General features: G+C 42.0%; 1 protein-coding gene across 2 annotated transcripts in view; it reads right to left on the reverse strand.

The window, feature by feature from the left end:
* Positions 1 to 1,530: 1,530 nt before the first annotated feature.
* Positions 1,531 to 19,862, reverse strand: part of abch1 (ATP-binding cassette, sub-family H, member 1) — a 28,034-nt gene continuing 9,702 nt past the window's right edge. For both annotated transcript variants that reach the window (XM_084375849.1, XM_084375850.1), the window contains exons 6-20: positions 19,688 to 19,781; positions 16,354 to 16,428; positions 15,941 to 16,121; positions 15,674 to 15,770; positions 15,417 to 15,585; positions 14,691 to 14,791; positions 11,529 to 11,599; positions 11,262 to 11,311; positions 10,845 to 10,901; positions 10,626 to 10,696; positions 10,294 to 10,382; positions 9,626 to 9,729; positions 7,611 to 7,770; positions 7,241 to 7,345; positions 1,531 to 6,373 (exon numbers count right to left, since the gene is read on the reverse strand). In XM_084375849.1, coding sequence (XP_084231975.1) covers positions 6,267 to 6,373; positions 7,241 to 7,345; positions 7,611 to 7,770; positions 9,626 to 9,729; positions 10,294 to 10,382; positions 10,626 to 10,696; positions 10,845 to 10,901; positions 11,262 to 11,311; positions 11,529 to 11,599; positions 14,691 to 14,791; positions 15,417 to 15,585; positions 15,674 to 15,770; positions 15,941 to 16,121; positions 16,354 to 16,428; positions 19,688 to 19,781 — 1,531 coding nt within the window. In that variant the 3' untranslated portion in view covers positions 1,531 to 6,266. The remainder of the gene's footprint in view (positions 6,374 to 7,240; positions 7,346 to 7,610; positions 7,771 to 9,625; positions 9,730 to 10,293; positions 10,383 to 10,625; positions 10,697 to 10,844; positions 10,902 to 11,261; positions 11,312 to 11,528; positions 11,600 to 14,690; positions 14,792 to 15,416; positions 15,586 to 15,673; positions 15,771 to 15,940; positions 16,122 to 16,353; positions 16,429 to 19,687; positions 19,782 to 19,862) is intronic.

The following is a 19,862-nucleotide window of genomic DNA, read 5'->3' on the forward strand; positions in this document are numbered from 1 at the left end:
TTATCTGTTTTCCAGTGTGTATTACCGCCTTATTTGACATGATATACTCTTGACAGTGTACAGAAGATGATCAATGGGTTACGCAAACAAAAGGAAATTGCTTGGGGATTTTCACAGCTGTAACTGTAACCAAAGGATGCACACGTACTGTATGTACATTGGAAATAGATACCCGGGGGCGTTGCTTGGTGGATGCAGCTCGCTTCTTAGAGTAGAGTTTCAGATCAGATGTCTGCAGGAAACTGAGTGTCCTGTTTTTGAAGAGTTTCCTGATTGAAATAGTCATAGTGAGTTTAATGGAGATGAGATAATGGAGTTCGGAAACTTACTGGAAACTTGTGGCAGCCATGTTTGATCCCCTCAAGCTTTGACGTCCACAGGGGAAGTCATCTTATTGTAAGAACACACTGTGTGTTCAGTGTGTGTGTTCATCAAGACTTAATTCTTATTTTTCTATCAAATTCAATGAATGAAAACAATGAAGTGGTCTACTAACAAGTATTGCTTGATGTATCTCATTCATGTGTGCCGTGGAGCTTATAAATACTCTCTAGGGTGTGAAAGTTGTAGCTGTATGTCTGTGACTTGTTTTTAAAGATTTATGTCTTCTGTAGCTCGGGGCTGACTGACGCAGACAGTAAACTATTGATAGGCGGACTAACGAGTTGAGATTTGTCGGCAAAAATAACCAAAATATAACAATGACAGCACTGTCCTATGAAGTGCAATCAAATAAAACCTAATTGACTGTAAACGTAAATCTTCTTAGCGACCAACGACGAGTTCGAAATTTAATTTGTGACGTTGGAAAGAGCAGCTGACGAACTGACATGTAGAAGTTCAATTTTTCTGAGCACATCAAAGACTTCCTGTCCCTGCCATCTTAAATTAATGGCTAAAATTGGCTTAAACATGTTACGTAAATGTTTTTGTTTGTCCTGAGGAAGATTCACTCGAATCTGTTTATATATGACATCAGAAGTTTTGGTACATTAAGTAAATTTAACTTAATTAAAGTCAGTTTAGGAAATTAAGTTTTGCTCCAGTTGGATAGCGTTCGATCTCGAAACTGTTCTTTGTTTTTGATGAAATATTCTTTGCTATTTGACAAAAATAAAAACCCTTTTTTTCCCCAGAGAAACAAAAATATGCAAACAAATTCACCTTAACATTTAACTTTAAATACATTTCACTCAACCGTACAGCACACACAGAAATATTAACCCAGAAAACCACAAGATACACAAACATTAGATAACAAGACACACCCACAGCCCACACACACACACACACACACACACACACACTTCAAACATCCAGGTGAAGGTCTAGATTCAACTGAAGGCAGCTGGGTCATCAACATCACCATGGTAACAGGCAACACAGTGATGCAAGCGAGCATGATGTCACCGAATAAATCTGTCGTTGACGGCCTGCGGGTGTTTATGTTACCACAGGGATTTTTGTACGTTTGGTATTGAGCAAAAATCTGGCACCGGCCCCGAGATGCAGAACAACAAGACGAAGGGAGGATTTCTCAACGAGCTTTAATTCTTTCAAAATACATGAGCAGAACTTCATCGGAGCATGTCTGCTATCACAGTGCGTACATGTCACAACACAGGAGTGGAAATGCTTTACATGCCCTTCAGGGGAGAGACTGCGGAGGTAGTCGACTGGAGTTTAGAGAAAAAAGTGGAAATCCTGGCGACGAAAACTTTCATAAGATGTTTACATGTGCTGCAATATTATAATATTAACCAGATAAAGGCAAAGAATAGGGAGCGGCTACATAAACAGATCTGAACAAGTTGAGTTCTTCAATTTCAGTCGCTTGATTATGGACATTTTCACCTTAAAGACCCAAATAATTGAAAAAAAAACCCCATAAATGACTAACGACTATATTTAGTATGTGAAAAGCCATGCAGATTATTTTCTATTTGAGCTGAAAAAGTGTTTTATATCAGGTCTAGTGTCCAGACCAACAAGAGCTCCTCTCTCCCACAGAAAACTGCTCCTGAAACGCCTCGTCAGTAGCCCCGCCTTTAATTCTGTGACTTTGTGACATCAAACTATGTCACCATGTCACATATTTGAATAATTTATGCCTATCAAGTAGTTTGGCACGTAAAAACTTTATTTATTTGACTTTGCACAGCTGCTCTGTTGTTGATGTTAGCCGTGCTGGCTCACGTGTGTGAGCTGATCAATCAGAGGAGGTTATTCGAGAGGGGGGACCTTAAAGAGACAGGAGCTTTTCAGACAGAGGGGGAATACAGTCCTGCTGAGAAAACTGATGTGTTTTCTGAGCATTAAACATGTAAACCTATTCTAGTAGTAACCCAAAAAACATGCTGAACACAGATTTACACTGGGTCGAAGCTCGTATTACTGAAACCGAAGCAGTAGTCTTTGAGTTACCGCCATTTCTGTATCATACAATATTTAGTCATTCGCCTTAAGGGGTTTAATAATTGAGAGTTTGACACTCACGGGACTGCGTGGCTGTGGTTTGACATCAACTCGCATCAGATTTTCAATAAATTATCTCCAAAAGTTCATTGGTGCACATAAATATTGTGACATCATCTTTTTTCCACGTGTCCTGCCCACTCTCAAACCGCTAACAAAACAACAGAGTCGTAAATCAAACAAGACTCTGATACGAAGGAACAACAGAGCAGTGGAAAAGGTCTAATGTATCTGTGACGGTGCCTTCAGTAGTATAACTGCAGCTCATGTAAATCTTATGAAGTTTTGCTCCAAGATGCTTCATTTTACATGATAATAAGTTGGTTTTGTGGGTCGATCATCAACTGGAGTAGATGTATTTGGTAAACCGCTACAATAACTAACTTTATAAACAGTTTATAAAGCATTTCATTGTTGTTAGCAGCAAAATAAAGTTTAATTAACTATAAATGTACCACTTATTAATGATGGCTGTTTAAAAATGTTACCAAGGTTTTTAACGTTATAAACGAACATGAAGTTAGTCCTTGAAAATGTATATAGAGCACTTTAAAATCACCATATGACAATCTTATACAGATTTAACACACTTCATAGTATAATATCACAACTGTCCAGAAATTGTCCAAAAAACAAAACAGTTTACTTCACAATATAACCAAATAATGTCCATCCTTTCACGCAAGCAGTACCAATTTTACCAGAGGCTGTCCACCACTTTTAAACTCATTTAATAACGTTACTGTGTGATGGGAGTCGAGTGAGGCACAGAGGTGATCCCACCAGGATGAGGGATTCATCTTTCTGTCGACAAACAGAGCTACAGTGTGCATCCTCACAGTTTGGCAAGAAGTCCACGTTGGTGTCTGAACAGAACGAGAGGCGAACGCTCTCCTATTTATACCAAACAAGAGCACGATGTCCCTTCAAAATGTGCAACAGAAACACTGATGAATGAGCAGCAGAGCAGCAACAGATTTACAGTGCAGGAACGTTCCTCTAAAGATTCAACATCTAACATCACACACATCAAACTGTACATACAGCTTTACCATCAGTGCATGACGGAAACCAATCAGAGGGATACACAGTCATTTAGATCCATTATTCATCCTGTTAATGGACATGAATTCTTCATTATATGAATATGACTGGCATTACTGCAACATGTAGCGTAATGGCTACGAGAGAGAGGGAACAACTCACAACACACCTAAACACAACACATGCTGGTAAATGTGTTTGGTCCTACAGTCGACCTGGGTAAAACATCTGATTGTAAGAAAATATTCTGTTTATCAGGCATGCGTCCAGATGAATGTAAACATTTCTAAAACTTAATGAGATTGGCACAACATGTGACGCTGGACGGAGTCAGAGATTGTCAATTTTGAAGAGATCGTTAAACATGTTGGGAAATATTCGTTTTCCCTTTCTTGCCAGGAGTTACACCGTGTCCTAACTGCATGCCATAACCATGTTCGTATTAGTTGCGCGCTGGAGATCAGATGGGAGACACAACCCTACTTACTTTTACTTAACTCAAGTAAAAGACTGGCTTCATATTTAGCATGCACACATGAGAGTGGTATTGAACTTCTTATCTAACCCTTCGCAAGAAAGCGGAAAAGGCATATTTCCCAAAATGTGGAACTACTCCTTAGTAGTCCTCAAGTTTGTCCTGTCCTTGACTTAAATACAAAGCACATATTGTCCATTAACATGTTTGTTTACACAAAATGAATAGAAAGAGAAAACATAAAAAGATCTCAGCCAACTGACCCTGTTCTGTCAGAAACCAGGCCTATGTCCTGGGCACCTGTGTTCTGGCTACCAGATCTGGACCGTAATTCAGACCAACGTTGCTATGTGGGGCAGATATTACTGGCAAAAGTATGGACTGGCCTGCTGTTTTAGAAAAATAAAATGATATTCTTGTATTGTATCTTTAAAAAAAAGTCCAATAACACAAAGTCAAAGTGTCTTAAAGAGTTATTGTAAAATAAAGCCTTCTTCTTTACTGATTGTTTGTAAAATCAAAGCTTTCTGACTCAAACTTTCTTTCTCATCTCTTCTACACTCGCTCCAGAGTTATTCCCCATTTTTCTTCCCGTTTCCCACAACGCCGACATCGCACCATCTCAAAGGCACATCTCCACGACATGCTCAATCAAAAACAGCATTCCTCCTGTGTGCTTTTATTCAGTGTTACTGTTTAAAGTGTGAGCAGTTCATAACTTTTGTGTAAAACATAGAACATGACACAGACGGCTTGAAGAGACAAATCCATCCGACAGCCTCCACTCTGTCCAGCAAAGTGGAGAGTAATCAATAAAAATTATACAGTACTAATACTTTCCCATCACCGACATCAACCCCACCTTTTTTTCTTCCACAGGAGATACAGGCACAGGACACAAGGTAAACTGAAGATGGAAGTGAGAGTGACGGTGAGCACATGGACACGCTGCCCGTCACACACCAGACAGGACGTAAATCTGAATAAACCTAACAAGCAGGCAACGAGACAGGCAGCCTCGTCGCCCTGACGTAATGTTAGCAGCTAACGTTTCCGCAAACCACAGATACGTCCGAGGTTGACATCTGTAGCAAACCTGGCGTTCACATTATATTCTGATCAGCTGACTGTCACATCAAGAGGTGAAGGGGACAAAGGTGGCATTATTAGAGCCAACAAGGCTGGGAAACGGTCGACCTCACTTTGAGTTACACCACTGGATATTTTTAAGAAAACTGCAAACCTTTCCAGCTGTTTTAGTGGTGACCTACACTGTCTACTTTTCAGGGGAAATTGGACCATCTCCATCCATGATCGGGGCGACCAAAACAGGTATTTTAAGCCAAACCATGATGTTTTCCCAGCCCTAACCAAGTGGTTTCTGTGCGTAAACCTAACCAGAGCAAGAGAAAATAAAGAAATATGTTTTTAAAAATCAGGTTTAGCTTATCTGTGGTTTTGCAGAAACGTATTAAGCTAACATTTATTCTGGAGACTGGGTTGTGTGGGAAGCCTGAATGGGAATTTCCTGGAAAATGAGAAGCAATCAGCACTTTATAAAACTATTCTGGGATTCCACGTAATCCACATGATCCTCTCCTTAATTTGTTAAGTCCTCTCTTGAACGTGTAAAGCAGCCGTTAAAATAAATTGTTTTCACATTTTCTTTTTGTGCACCGTCCTTTTCTGACAATTTTTTAATAGTTGACATCTACATATATAATTTCTCTATAACGCAAATTTAAGATAGACAGCAACGTCCTACAGTTACAGTTGGTATATTCACCACTAAATCTCTCTATAAGCATTAAGACCGAGGGTAAACAGAAATAAAAAAGTGACCCTGAGTTGGTACGTGACCCATTCTGGGAGTGAAAAGCTTCAACAAGCCTGCACATAGAAGATAAAAATCTATAATACTTCACACTCATATCGTGCATGTGCTTATTCTGTCTTGTGTACTTCTACGTGCAGCATTTTGAAGGTTCACTCGCGCTTGAACAGGCCAAAGCACCTGTTGCAGGATCAGGCAGCTGACTTGTGTGTATGTGTGTGTGTGTGTGTGTGTGAGACGGTTAATCTGGAGGAGGGAGACCGATGCATCACCCTCATCAGTCCATTATGCCACAGTGACCCGTCCCTCCTCCATCCTCCCGCTCTCCGCTGCCATAGTAGTCTGTCCACAGACACGAGGCCCAGGTGAGTCGTTGGCTCCTGGGCTTCACCTGACAGCTCCGTCCCCACACTGAAGAGGTTCTCTGGGAGGAGGCTGTCACGTCCTCAGCTTCAGGATGACCGTGGCCAGGATGAGGAAGAAGGTGTTCCAGCCCAGGGTGACCGCGAAGCCTCGCCACACCATCATCCGAGACAGACCCCAACCTGTCGGGAAGATTCTCGTTTATATTCAGTAGGTACAGGAAGCCAAAGCTGGACGGATTACGTCTTGTTTCTTATCTTATCTTGTTTAGCAAATTAACACCATTTTAAGGGGTATTTACTATATTATGGGTATATAATTAGGGGTATTTCATGTCATAAAAACATGAAAATATCGTATCCTGACGTTATTCTATGCATCCAGCCTAAAACCATTTAAAAAAAAACAGCGACTATCGAGACGAGGGAACTGAAGGTGTAAAAATGCTGACTTATTTCCAAGTTTTAGGACTGCAGCACTCGATGCAGCTCACACATCCCATTCTTATCATCTGTATTTATCAGTATACATGCTTATCCAGGCTCCAGTGAATGCATGCATGAAGCAACACATCAATATAACATACATGATGTGAATCAGTAAAAGGATGCAGACCCCAGTTACAGAGAAAAAAAAAAACGTTTCTGTTTATCCCCCAAACTGTATTGGGACACTTCTGCTGGTGTCTCGTCTTCCACCTGCACCTCCACGATTTCAAACAGGAAGCGGCTCCTCTGACTTCCTGCGCGTGGCGGGTATCACGTAACATGCAACACGCAGGAGGCTCGGCCTGTCGTCGGGTCTAATTGTTCAGAGACATTAAGGTCGAGACAAGGAGAAAGATTGGGAGACGGAGCGAAACCACTATACCTCACGTCCCAGGAAGCTGAGTTACACAGGATCCAGAGCTGATTAATGATTTAGACGACCGGCTGTGTTGTGGAGAACAATCTGAGCCATGTGTGTGTGTGCGTCTGACCCTATCACACGCTAACTACACACCAGGAGCTGAAACATTATGAAACCAATGAGTGTTGTGTAACGTGTACCTCTGTACATGATACAGCGAAGGGCTTCTGAGGCGTAGGTCTGAGGAAGAGCCAGGCTGATGTAGCGCAGAGGATACGGGATACACTCCACGGGCCAGATGATACCTGAAGTACAGGACAGAGAGGAGATTACGTCGCTGTTAAAATACAGTGTATCAGGATGTACTGACCTGATGTTGAACCCCATAAAGCATCTGAGCAATTTTCAGTCTCTCTTGTTTTTACCCTGACCTACAGCTGTCCTGAAGCCTCTAAAGTTTTTGCATACTCAGCCAAATCAGGTGATTATTCGTTTGCACTACGCGGCCTAACACCCAGTTCAAAACACTGTGTAGTTTATAATCAGTTTTCCTGGTTCTGCAAAGCCTACCGCTGATGATGAGGTTGGGGTAGAAGATGCCCAGGGCGGCCTGGTTGGCACTCTGCTCGTCGTCGATTGCGGATGAGATGACGAGGCCGAACGAGATGCCGGTGACGCCCTGCAGCACGATCAGGATTATGACCAGCACCAAGGAGCCTTCGTTAGGCATCTGCAAAGACAAAGAAAGCGAGACGGGGGCAGAAGAGTGAGAAGAGATAACAGACAAGGCTATTAACTCCAACAAAGCTGCAGTGGACCTAAAAGCTGAATAAAAAAATGAGTGAGAGAAGAAAGAAGTGTTTAACATTTGCAGAGTCATATGAATTATTTTCTGCAAAATCCCCAGACTCCCTTAAAGAATCTCGCAATTTTAAGAGTAGTTGAGTGCTAATGGTAACTGATACAGGCTACATCTTTGATGCCTGTGGAGAAAGTCCCCAGACTCCCTTAAGAAATCGCCCAATTCAGTGAGTTGTTGAGGTTGGAGAAACATTTTAAACGTTGCAGAACGCTGCCTTTGACAAATTCTTCACTATTTTGTCCTTGTTGCAAATTCGGCTAATGTTATTCATGAAGTTTCTTTCTTTGTTAGTCCCAACAATATAAGTGTATTTAAAGAAGCTGGGAAGTGATATCTTGAGACACACGTGGAGATGTCAAATTTTACAAATACATTAAACAGTAACCAATATAGACTACTTCTTTGTTGAATGTGGAGAAAGACACCAGACTCCCTTTAAAAATCGCTCAATTTTGTGAGTAAAGAAAAACTTTATACATTAATTCTTGATTATTTGGGCCTTCTTGTAAATGTTGGCAAATGTTACACAATAAGTTGTTTCTTTATTCGTGTAAAAAAGTGGGGAAGTGATATCTGATCACAAGCGGTCGCTGGAGACGCACTGTAATGCCAGGTGTGAACCGACCGACTCAGAGCTGTCAGCCTGAACGACTCCGGGTGTGAACAGAGCCGGGGAGAAAAAACAATCTGAGCTCCGAAGATTCGAGGTGAAAAGTCTCTTAACTTGAGTTGAATCTGGAGGCATTTTGTAAGACTGGTGTGTGTGTTGGTGCACTTGTCCTCGGTGTGTAAAGACACTATCCGTCTCCCCTGACAACATGCAAAAATAGACAGAGAGGCCACATGACTGCTTCGGTTGCCACAGCAATCAAGAGCTGTTGTCGTGGCGATCCCACAGTGATCCCTGGATACGGCCAACACAGGAAGTGATTTATGCAGCGGTGGTCTCTTTGGACTTCGGTACCTTAATTAACACACACACACGCATGCACACACTGACCCGACAGAGACTAGAACACACAGATAAAAAGCACAGGACTCAACACATAAACAAACACACACAGATGATATCTACCCTCTCCTGTCTGAGTGCCTTCTTCCTGTATTGATCCCATACACATGTGTATTGACAATCAATAATGAACAGAGTCCCCACGCGCCCTCTGGTCAACTGTTCTCACTGTAAACCCGACCCCGCCGACCTTCACAAGATTTATTCCCTCTCGTGTACACACGACACTGAACGACACAAACGTGAGGCCGGTTTAATGTTCAAAATAAATTACTATTAACATAATTATGAGAATAACGTACCGCAGGTAAAGTCAGATTTTTGACGATGTGGTGAAAATGTAAATGAGCAGGGTAATAGACCGGCTCGGTCTGCGACACGCTAACCTTCAACACGTCAAAGTGTCCACAAACCAAATCACATGCAGTGACCTTTCAGAGGCTTTTTAATGAGCCTTCCAGCCTCAGAAAACTGGCTCCAACAGCAACTTTGGTTGTTAAAAATAACAGGAAATATTAATGAAAGTGTTCCTGTGTGTGATCCGTACAGTACAGTCAGCCGCTTTTATATGATAAAACAAGTCTTAAGAGCTTTATTTCCATCAGCCGTTTTATCACTTCAATTCTGTATTCTTTGTTTTTTCGCTGCTGTAACATTTCCCGATCAATAAAGTCTCATCTTATCCGAAGGGTGTTTGTGTTTTTGTCGAACCTTGAAGACGAGCAGTATGAAGAGGAGCAGCAGGATGATCTGAACGCTGATGACGAACAGCTGAGAGAAGAGGTGAGCCAGCATCGTCTCCAGAGAGCTCACACCTGGTAGAGAGACGGAGAAACGGAAGAAATAACACATTTTTTATTCAGTTATCAGCCCGATATCAGAAGGCTTGTGACAAAGACTTTAAGTAAATGTTTAATAATTATAAAAACACAGCTTCCTGCTTAGTTATTGAACCTTTTAACGTTGGATAATTCACAATTCATAATGAGTAAAAAACAAAACAACTCCCTCAGTGCATCTAAACATCTTCATGTCCTGTTCTGGTCATATTACTCCCCCTACTGGTCGCTTGTCTGCAGTTTATTCAGTACAGATGTAAAAATCCATCAATTCATATGAAATTCATTTCTTTCTGTGCATTTGAACATGAATTAGTGACGTAACTGTTTATTTTTTGGCTTATGAAGGCAGGCAGCAGCCATGACTACTTAGATTGACTACACAGCAGAAGAAAACAATGTCCAAAGTGTTTCTTACTGTGTTCATATACATAAGTATACTTAATTTTCACGCTGTCCGCATACAGAAAATTCCTCAAACTTAAAACCTGCACAGAATCGGGAAGTACAGTTTTACATTAGAACGGTGTGACTTCGTACCTGCGACCCAGCATCGGTCCAGGAGCCCCTCCTTCCTCTCCAGGACAAAGGAGAGAGCCGTCAGACCCACAGCCAGGTAGAAGGTGATACTGGAGGACCAGACAGGAAGAGGAAGAAGAGGAGGAGGAAGAGGAAGAGGAAGAAGAAACTGGAAGTTAAATGTTGTAAAAGAAGACAAAAACACCATTCTCGCTTCAGACAAACCGTACGTGAACTGACAAAAGGAGATTGAAGAGTCAATAAAGTTTTGTTCAACTTCTCTAACTCAGCCAGCGACTGCATATTGATTGATAACTGATGTTACTGTATCAACCAGCCCACATCACACTGACCTGAGCACAGCTCCAGGTGTCACGAACGTAGTGAAGTCTGTGTTCAGGTTGCCGTAGATCGGCTCTTCAAACTGAAAGACGACGGCAGCAAAAGATTCAAATTAGCTTTATTATACAGAATGTGGCATCGACAGAAACACTATGTAACGCTATGTATTTCTATGTTATTATTACACTTCTTCTTCTTTTTACTTTACTTGATAGCTGTTTGTTTTTTACCTTTATCGGCAGGGCGACCAGGTACGACATACTGCCCAACTTATTGTCCACAAAAGCCTGCAAACAAGAGCGACAACGAGCTTAACAATACAAGATTGCAACTTATGTTATATCAGATCCTGGCATTTATCTCGTTATGTTCACTTTCAGTGTAATCAAAATCAGATTTCTTTTTTGCATTGGTATCTCGATGGATAACAATAGACATAGAAAGATAAAAGAGAAAATAAGAAACAAGCACAACAAGTGTCACGTTATGTTTGAGTGTTTGAGTCTCCTGAACACAGTAAAACAGTCACATCTTGTGTATGTTGACGTCTTTGTGTTGAACGATTTCAGATGGTATCTCTGTGAAAAACGACAACAACTGAATATTTGCACGAGACTCCAGTCGACTGAACAAGCAAACGTTTATACCTGAAAGGCTTCGTGGAGTTTCTGCTGCAGCATGAGGGCGATTTGTCGATCTAGACAAAAGAGAAACAGCAAAGACGAACAACTTCAGCTTCTCAGATCCACAACAGATGATGAGTGTATGTATTGTTGGATATTTTAAGACTTGCACAGTGTGTGTTCAGCTGCACACTTTAAATTGCACCAATAAGTTTATTGCCATGCATCGTGATTGCAGCTATTCAGTTAAAATGTAATAAAAACAACTGATAGGAAAGGTTTGCATCTCACTTGTAAAGTCCAGCCAGACGTGGACTGATCCACCATCGACCACCTCTCTAGAAACCTGCCGCTGCATCATCCTGTAAAAATCAGGGACATGATGGTTTACAACAGTTGGCGACAATAAGTAAAACTGGATTGCAAAATTACAAAAATGGCCTGGAGAGTCTTGAATCCAAGCTTCCTACAGGTACATCACAGAACAGATTGCATGATAGCGAGACAGAGATGTAGCAGAGGAGATTAATGTGACGATATAATGGCAAAACACACCTTTTCACCGATAACCCACACACTCCAAATCTCTCTGTTTTGTTCAATTATTTTGTGACAGCATGACCTCCAGGCTAATTAGCAGCTAAGTCAATTAGTTTACAAAGCTATGTGACTACAGGCTGGAAAGAAGGTTAGCTGGGCTCATTATTTCTCTGAAAACTAATAAAGCAGCTCCTGTGGCCTTGTTGAGACATTGAAGATATTATAATTAATGCGATTTAGTAAATGTAACTGTAAGCTGAGCCTCGAGTTTCTTTCTGCTCCTGTCTCGTCTCGCTCCCCTAATTTGTGGCAAACCCTAGAATGTCTTTGTAATAACCACCATGTCTTGTTTCCATGTTTGTGTTTGTAAGATGTCTACGAGGAGTCAGACGTGCTTGCAGGCAAATGGCGCTCAGCCAGGGAAAGCTGTGGTTTATGTAGAGCATCTCTGCAGGGCTGCAACTAATGATTTCATTTCAATTAAACTGCTGATTAATCAATGAAATGTTTTGTCTGTAAAATGTTACAACAATAGTGAAACATGCCTGTAGTCTTCAGATTGCTTGTTTGTTTTTCATCCAGCAATCTCAAACTCACAATTAAAAGCGCACACATACCAGAAGCCAGTCTTTCTAGAGGAGGCCTAATTTGTCGAATATGTCCAGAATTCAAAGGTAGCTCCAAAAACATACAGTAGGGGGCAGCATATCACCAGAGGAACGGACAGCTGATGCTCTTTGCTACCTGTCCTTGGCTGTAGCTAGCTACTGTGAGCTAATCAGCTCATGGCTCAGTTAGGAGTGGAGTCAGTGGGCCTACAGTTTGTCTGGACCAGGACCTCAGATCGTGGGGGGATTCCCCACGAGCGAGCTGGATTTGGCGCGCTGACGTGAGAGTGAACACGGATGTACACCGAACAGGGACTGAACACAACCTCCAATACCGACAGAGGTCAGTTTGAAGACAGGCAATATATGGAGGCGATTTACAGGGATGAGAAGACACGGCATGCAGTGGCAGAGGAGAGAGAGGGAGAGTCGTAGAGACTCCCCCTAGCATACATCTCCAAGCTGAAACTCGCCTCTTGCAGTACAAAGTGGTATTACAAACCAGGACAGGTCGGGGCTAGCTTGTTAGCGTGCTAACTTCAGTAGACATCGCTGCAAACTACATAGACGTCTTTGACAGAACGTCAACACGGTTGTTTCTTCACTTTCTGTGGATAACATCAGTTCATTTTTTAATCTTACATACTGCTCCTTTAATAATTTTCCTTACACATCCTCTGCAATCACCATTTACAATAATTAATAGACAGTGAATTAATGTAAACATTTCACTGTATGAAATCAGATCTGGTCTACTAAATGACTCTAACTGAGCAGTTAAGTTATTTTGATGATCAGGAGACGCAGCAGAAGAAACCTTTTGTTTTCCACAGGCAGGTCTGTCACATGAGCAGCACATGATTCAGTGAAGACTAGCGTTTGATTGGTCGGTGCTATGCCATGCTGCCAGGTGTGTTCGAGACAGGAAGGACCAGACTGTCCACCCACAAATCACACACACACACAAAAAAACAACAATACACTGATCTGTGATTCACGCCTAAAACAACAACACGTCCTCTGCCCTCCAGGGTTGACTCACTCTCACATGATGGTGCTCAGGGTTGAGTTGGCATGGTTTAATCTCTGTGTAGAGTGGAGAGTGTTGCAAGAATATCAAGGTCTACATCTGCATTTCAGGAAATTCAAAACAGATTCAAGTTCCTCATTTTTCTTTTACTTTCAGCTTCAGTTTTACGGGTGCATTATGTATGAAAAACAAATAGTAATACTGAATCTTAACCCCCTATATTTAGCATTTATAAGCAGTAAAACACTTAATAAATGGCTTGAAGCAGATACAAGGACTTTTTTAGGTGTTAACCATGTTTACACTAATACTTGTCATGGACCTCTCCCTCTACTGTGATGAGGGAGAGGTCCATGCAGCTGCAGCTGGCATGCTGTCTGTGCGTCACACTGCCGCTCTGCTTTTCTGTGGGTTTTCTATGACTGCTGAAACTCCCTTTGACGCACACAAACACAGTCTTCTTTAATCAGCGTTGGCATTGCAGGTGCGTTACATCATAAGCATCAGTCTGTGCGGTGATACATATAAAAATAAATGATCAAAGGTGAGTCGTGCACAAGAACGATGCTGTTTATTAGGTGTCTGGAGGGGAGAGCAGAGCAAACACAGACACATAATACCGGTCATATCATGTGACTTGACATGTTGATCTCAAGTCACAAACAGGGCAGACTGAAGCTCCTGGCACACATTTACATGCAGACTTGCTGGAAAATCCCAGTTGGGCACTTTTCTGTGACAGTGTTTAGTACGGTGGCCCTGAGAGCTCGATGCATTGCAACTGAAGAGAACATGCAAACAGACAAAACACAAGCAAATACAGAAACGAGTAGCACAGACAAAAACAGAGAGAAACACTTGTTGTTGTCATGGTTTGTGAGCTCTTTTGGTGAGACAACAAGGCTGTGTTCAAATACTCTTTCAGTGTGCCAGAAAAGATTTAGGATGTCGCAAAACACTGCGGGCAAAGTGTCAGTGCTCGTCTCAGACCGGTGCATTTGTCATTTTCACGCCCAGCGCCCACGTCAGTAGGTAGCAGTTAACTTGCGTCCAACGGGCATGTTGGTCTTAACATGAGATGTGGTCAGGAGCAGTGATGGCACATTGCTATCCTGAGGCAGCAGAAAGTGTCAGACCAGCAAAAACCTGGACTAATGTAATTTTTCCCGCTATTTAAAGGGCGCATTATTCTGACGATATGATGCATCTACATACTGCACGCTCTGCTTAAATGATTACACAGTACAAATCACTTGCTCTGTCTGTTTCTCTCACCGTTTTGTCAGGTAGCTGGTGAAGTTCTTTCCAAAGCCGATGACGCCCCAGTACTCTGCATTATAGACCCCAGCGAACGCTTCCTCATGGGACAAGTGCACCTATTGATATATGAAGAACAGACACAATATTTATATAATACACTATATTTTAATCTCTGACCTGACTTTGTTACAGCAACACACTCAGATCATTTTAAGGTTATTGAGTAGCTTCAGTGGAGAACATTTTAGTGACAGAGGAGGGAAATACTTCTCATTTACTGAGATTACAGTTACATTACAGTATCTCTGTGTGTGTTAAACTTTATATTGAGGTCAAATAGAGTAACAAGCTTTCATGGATTTCCTGAAAGTGGAAGTCTTTGTTTGTTTTGCTGTGAGCAGAAGTGAAACTTGTTCGTTTACAGTCAATTTAAATATAACAACTGAAGGTCAGACTGGTTACTTCCTTACTGAATGACTGAACCATGCCGGGTTCACAACAACGACTCTGAGCTCTTTGACATTTATAATTCAATGAGCCACTAAACAAATAATTTGATCGACATATGAAGCAGCAACGTAAGAATGAATTGTCATAATCGACCAACAAAACAAAAAATAAATTAGGATCTACTGACAGTTCTTGAAAAAAAAGAGAAAGGGTTGACAAATACAGAAACTACTTGATTCCTCTTGATCTTTCGCAAAACTTGAGCAACGTCTCCCAAGGCTAAATAAATACCTGTTGCACGCTGGAGTTGTCCAGGAAGGAGAGCAGCGATTGGCTGTAAGCGGTGGGGGACGTCTCGTTGTTCACCACAGCGACCTGGATCCCCTTTGGGTCTCCACCGACACACAAGCAGATCAGAGAGACCTGGATGACGGGCAGCAAGAACTGGAAACACAACGAGCTGCGAAAACGGAGGAACAGTCAGATCATCATGTGTCATCACAACTTCTGCTATTAATTAGTAGATGTTATTACTAACTGCAACGTACCCCGGCAACCTCCTCATTCGCACCATTGTTTTGATCATCAGGGCGGCGATGTTTCTCCATTTTGGCAGAAAGTGTCTGGCTCGCACCTTCCAGTCCGCTGAACACAAACACACAAGCACACAATCTGAATAAATAGTAGCTGAACTCAACAGCACACCACTTAAATATCTATCACCCTGTAAAAACTGCATGTCAACATCTATATTTCACCACCGATCTGCTGAATCAACCGCAACGCAGAGACAAACTGCAACAACAAAACAATACCTGAATATTTGGGAACTTCCTCCGCAGCTCCTGCTCCGACCGCGAGGATTGGCCGGCTCTCGTCCTTCCCGCTCTCGAATGATTGGCTGTTCTGTAACGGGCCCCCCTGCGGGCTGGACCCCCTTTTAGAACCGTTCTGGTCCGACGTCTCACACAGCTGCAGGAAGGCGTGCTCCAGGGTCTGCAGCAGAAGGTTAATGTGGATTAACGGGGACCAGAGAACCAACATTTAGTCAGGGATGTGGGAAGTCAGTCACGGTTGAGTGTGCTGAGGGGTCAGTCTATATAAAGAGGTCATAGTAAATGGTACATTCAGCATATGTTATAGCCTCGTTTCCGAGGGTGCTGCAGCCCCCTAGGTAGCAGCGTCCCTGCCCTGACTCCAGTCCATACATCCCACAGTGAGTACTCACTGCTGCGTTGTGCTGCTTCATGACTGCATCTGGAGGACCTTCAGCCAGCAAACAGCCGTTCCTCATGAGACCGACCTGGAGAGATGAATGACAGGAGCGTTTATTGATAACCTCCCGAACAATTCAGCACCCTACCACATCAAGATAGGTCCAAAAACTCTCTCCATAGTTTTGCTTGATTGATGAAACAACGATATGGTGACACGACGTTGCGTGGCTCATTCCTCGGCAGTGACGTGATGCATTGTTGCACTTCACCTGACATAAACCTGTCAAGCTGACCAGTCACAGAGACATAAATAAATTTGCACTCTTCCTCAGTTGACGTGATCTTCCTCCACCCACCGATTTATTTAACCCTGAACGGAGACTGAGCTGGGTCTGAGTGGTCGGACTGGTTTAAGGGGAGAATTTCTGGTTCTTTGTTGACATGTAGCTCCATCAGGGGGGAGACTAAAATGACCTTCGACAAAAATCTAGAAACCCCCGGGTCAACACATTCACACAGTTCAAGTATTGAGAGGTATTCTGCCAACAGCAAATATTTTGTCTTAACATCAAACCTTGACAAGAAAGTCATTAATCTTTAGTCCTTTTCTGGACTCTTGGGAGGCTGGAAAGCTTCTTTAACAGCTTTTAAACCATCATGGGACAATAAATTCTCAAAAGAGACCAGGAACGAGGAATTCCTTTCAGTTTGCAGCGCTCGAAGGCAGAGTGACACATTTCTCTCAGTTAGGCATGAAGCTATAAAATTATTAATCAAAAATGTTGATTTATCAAAAGTGTCAAAAACAATCAGATGAATGTACATAATCAGTCACAGATAAAACACACGTAGACACGCATCCACACAAAGCAGCTGCAGGTTAGAGACAGCTGTTTGAAAACACTTCAGCTTTTCTGCCCGCAACGAGACGACATGCCGCCTTTTAAAAACATTTTGGTCTTGTGTTTCACGAGGTCACATGTGGTCGAGTATTATTGTGCCATAGAGAGAAGTGAAATTCTAGCTTCTAGCCACACCTCTGCATGTTTCTTTTAACTATGAGAAGTAGTAGCCATGTAATCTTGCAGGAAGACATCTGGGGGAAAATGCATTTAATGGCCTTTATACCAATTCAACAACCGATTTGTTTTGCACCATCCATCAGCGGTGCCGTTACCGCAGTAGCTACTTAACTTACTCAACTAATAAGCATATTTCCCTGTACTTCTAACCAAAAAGAAAGAAAATGTGACTTGTCGGCTAATCTACAGAACAAACTTACATCTGTAAAGCTCGGTTTTATGGACTTTTCATGCAAAGAAGATTACTGGTGAAACAATGACCGAACTCATGAAAACTCGAGGAATTTATGCTTGACAGGCAGCGAACACCTGGAGTGTAAAAAGACCCTGTTGTTCTCGTGTGTGTTACCATAAAACTATGAGCAGTCGTTGGTATTTTAAGTCTGAGCCTGTATCAGACTGTACTTCCCTGCTCCTTCTGTCTGTTTCTTGATATCGTCAGTATTTGCATGTTTGGCTGGTTGCTGTTCAGACTATGCAAAGTCTTGAGGACAGATTTAAATCAGCAGCTGCACAAGTCCAACGTCCAAAACAGTCATTTTATCTATTGCATCAGGATCAGATGATAAAAACCATGTCGTCAGAGCCAATGAACTTTTATCAGGTAATTACCTTTTTATGTTTAATACGGTTCGACCATTTTTTATCGGCGTGAATCAAACAAACCATGAGCATGATTGTCACCAAAACATACTGCACTTAAAGGATAAGGCTTCATTATTGTGTCGTTTTGTTGCTGTTAACACGACCCCATGTATTAGTCCAGCACTCTCATCTGGCTTTTCCACTGTCACTTTTTGCAGCGCCGAGTCAAAGCGTGCCACGCTGATTTGTTTTTCAATTACCGGTTTATGCGCGCCAAGTTGAACCGCGCTGCGCTCAAGATCGCTTCCTCGGGAACGGGACCAAAGTGTTGCTGGCCCGCCACCAAATGGGCTGCGGTGACGTCCAGCTACTGCGGCCAACCCGTGACGACACCCCCTTTTATCCCCTAAAACAAGTGTGTGTTGCATTTGTGAGACTCAGAAGATCAGAGTTGTTTTTAAAAGTGTGTGAATCTCAAACTGAATCTCTTTAGTTTGTCTCATGCGTCCCTGTTTGTCCTCTCAGGTGTCTGTTTGTTTTAGTGATTCGTGTCTGTTTGTTTTAGTGATTCGTGTTCGCTTTAAGCTATTTCAGAAGTCGTGTCAAGTTACTGAATCAAACATTTCCTGGTTTTACTCAAGGAACCTAAAGGAAGTGTCATGACGTCAGTACAACTGTGGTGACAGCTGTATTGAAGTCAACGGGGGATGCATGGAGAAACACACTTAAACCCAACATATCTACGTCGCATGACTTAGAACAAACGCCTAATTAGCAGAGCTTCATGAGCGACTATCCTTCGATAATAGTGCAGGGAGGAAAAGTTTTTACAGCCGCTCCTTTGACCACTACAAATGACAAGCATGTCATTGGTTAAAGACACACCTTCAAGCAGGAGGCCAAATACAAATGCCTGTCTAACATGTTGCAGCTGAAGATGAAAATCCTTAAACTTAGGCTGAAATTTAGTGTTTTGTTTATATAAGAAAAGGGTGAATAACTTCATGAGAGAGTTTAGCTCTGTAGAATTTAGTAAACTTTTCTCAAATAGAAGTAAATTGTGCAGTTATCGGGGACTATTTTCAGTGGAGGATGGATATACATTTGGTGCTCTGGTGAGTATTTACAGCAGCACTAAAAACAAACTGCAGTGTTCATCATAGTGAAGAAAAATGTCATTCACTGCACGGTGCTCGTTAGTCGGATCAATTCATCATTGTTTCATTGATAATTAGAAAAACATCAAATCACCAGTTTTTAACTCAAAACTGATTCATGAACCAAAAAAACTCATTAAAAACAAAAAAGAAATGAACTAAAAATGTCAGCAAACGTTTTGTTTTGTCGGTAAAATGACACAAACGAGCTTCTATAGAAAACTCTATAGGATGTTTTCTTTTTTCATTAACGCTCATTCAATGAGAGCTTTTGTGCGTCCTGTCAAAGCTAATGATCTTCATCAACATGTTGACACAGCGCAGATATCAATGGACTCATTGTTTGTCTATGAAGGGGCGAAACATGAGGACCAGCGCGGACGCTTTGTTCTATTGATTTCGCAGCAGTTCATCCTCAGTCTAATGCTTAATTTGTCCTTATGCGGTTATGTACACACATATGGGTTTTCTATGTGTGTGTCTGTGTGTGTGTGTGTCCATGCATGTATGAATTATCTCACCACGTTGGCTTGCCGGGCCTCCTCTATATAATGTGTGGTGATGATGACCGACACTTTCCCCGTCCTCACAATCTCCACCAGATGTTGCCAGATCCTAGAAAGGAGACGAAAGAAGAAACCAAACAAATTACATAACACCTGACCCGCTTGTTAATAGATTTTTCCTAAAATCGTA

The sequence above is a fragment of the Pagrus pagrus genome, assembly GCF_965226575.1.
Source record: "Pagrus pagrus genome assembly, chromosome: 15".
Lineage (NCBI taxonomy): Eukaryota > Metazoa > Chordata > Actinopteri > Spariformes > Sparidae > Pagrus > Pagrus pagrus.